Consider the following 2048-nt stretch of genomic DNA (forward strand, 5'->3'; position numbering starts at 1 on the left):
AGGTGCTTTACGAGAAAGCCTAGTACCCCGCCTCGGACGGACCGAATGAGGCGGCGCGACGAGAGCTTGACTTGGCGCCACGATCAACCAATTGGTCAATCGAAGCGCAGACTCCACCGCCACCGAGTAGTAACACTCCGTGGGGTGATGTGGGGGACAAGCACTCCGTCACGCATGCTCCCAGGCATATCCCGGGAGCGCAAGATGCGTTCAAAGGTTTGATGATTCACTGGATTCTGCAATTCGCATTACGTATCGCATTTCGCTGCGTTCTTCATCGTTGTGGGAGCCAAGACATCCGCCGGTAAGAGTTGTATGGCATTTCGCTTGATCAAAATTAGTTCTTACACTAATCTTTCGGCGTCAGCATGCGCTGGTTCACCCGTTTGGTTAGAATCGGAGTGTGAGTGACTGTGGACGATGACCCAATCAAGAGTACACCGAAGTCAGAGGTACTAACTCAATAGTACCGGTTCGCTGGGGTGTGTGTTAGGTGTGGATATTAGGTAATGATCCCTCCGCAGGTTCACCTACGGAGACCTTGTTACGACTTCACCTTCCTCTAAATAGTGAGGTTTAACCAACTTCCCGAGGTACGTTCGCCGTGAAGCTTGCGAACCCCAGTCCGGAGGTTTCACCGAACCATTCAATCGGTAGGTGCGACGGGCGGTGTGTACAAAGGGCAGGGACGTAATCAATGCGAGCTGATGACTCGCGTTTACTAGGAATTCCTCGTTCATGATTGAAAATTGCAACAATCAATCCCAATCACGGCACACGTTCACAGATTACCCAGGCCTGCCGACCAAGGTGATAGACTCGTTGCGTGTGCCAGTGTAGCGCGCGTGCGGCCCAGGACATCTAAGGGCATCACAGACCTGTTATTGCCCCCAGCTTCCTTCGGTTAGTCACCGAAAGTCCCTCTAAGAAGTTGAGGCAATGCAAGCGCATTCCCACAGCTATTTAGCAGGCGGGGGTCTCGTTCGTTAACGGAATTAACCAGACAAATCACTCCACCAACTAAGAACGGCCATGCACCACCACCCATAGAATCAAGAAAGAGCTCTCAATCTGTCAATCCTTACTATGTCTGGACCTGGTAAGTTTCCCCGTGTTGAGTCAAATTAAGCCGCAGGCTCCCACTTTACTAAAGAAGGGTCTGCTAGAGGGTCTTTTATACTGTCTAAGACTTGTATTACATGTGTATTACAACTGTATTACACTCTGTACTACATGTCTTTGGTCGGGTAAGGTTGGGTATCCTCACCGGTCTCGGAGTCTACAAGGGTATACGCGCTGGGATCGTCGTCCGCAAGGGTCTCACCGCCGGCATCGGAGTCTGCTCGGTTGAGCCGAAGCAAAGCCTCCTTTGCTTCAGCCTTACTTTTGTAGACCGTTTTCCCAGGCGACGTGAACACTTGGTTCCTTCCAGACGGAGTGGTCATCTTCCCGTGCCAATAGACAGTGTATTGCATGTGTATTACACAAAAGACAGTTTGTAATACATGCGTATTACAACACTCTAGCGACGTTCTAATGAATCCATCGGCCGGTGTATTACACTTGTGTAATACAACCGGTCGACCTCAAAGGCTCGGGGAGTGCACGCTCCTTCATCCGATGAGCTCTCTCTCAAGAGGGGCGGACTATATCTTAAGCATCGGCGCGGTCAACCGCGCCGACACCCATCACCACTTAGTCTCTGGACCTTCACCGTGACCGCTTGCAATACATGTATACCCAACTGTAATACACTGTAATACACGCGGCTTTAGGCGCTTGGCTGCTGATTGCCTCTATCCGAAGCATTTTCACTTCGAGCGTCTAAGCTCGATTTGACCCGGGTTTCCCCGAGCCTTTAGTAGCTCCGGCCTATCGAGGTTTCCCAGCAATTCGATGATGTTGCCGCCGCCGTTCCCGTGCAGTTCGCGGAACGGTGCGACTAGCGCACAATAGACACGCAACTAAGGACGCGTCGAGGGGACGCGCGCCGGAAGAGTACCAATTCGTTGCTTGTGCGCTGGAGCAGAACCCGTGCGTTTGAAACA

General features: G+C 51.8%; 1 protein-coding gene across 1 annotated transcript; it reads left to right on the forward strand.

Annotated features, from left to right (window-relative positions):
* Positions 1-237: 237 nt before the first annotated feature.
* On the forward strand, positions 238-694 carry AURANDRAFT_20050 (hypothetical protein; the record flags this gene model as incomplete). Its single annotated transcript, XM_009034968.1, has 3 exons — positions 238-340; positions 507-574; positions 611-694. Coding segments are annotated over 3 exons (255 nt in total), but the record flags the coding sequence as incomplete, so codon positions are not given.
* Positions 695-2048: the final 1354 nt, after the last annotated feature.

The sequence above is a fragment of the Aureococcus anophagefferens genome, assembly GCF_000186865.1.
Source record: "Aureococcus anophagefferens unplaced genomic scaffold AURANscaffold_2, whole genome shotgun sequence".
NCBI classification, from domain to species: Eukaryota; class Pelagophyceae; order Pelagomonadales; family Pelagomonadaceae; genus Aureococcus; species Aureococcus anophagefferens.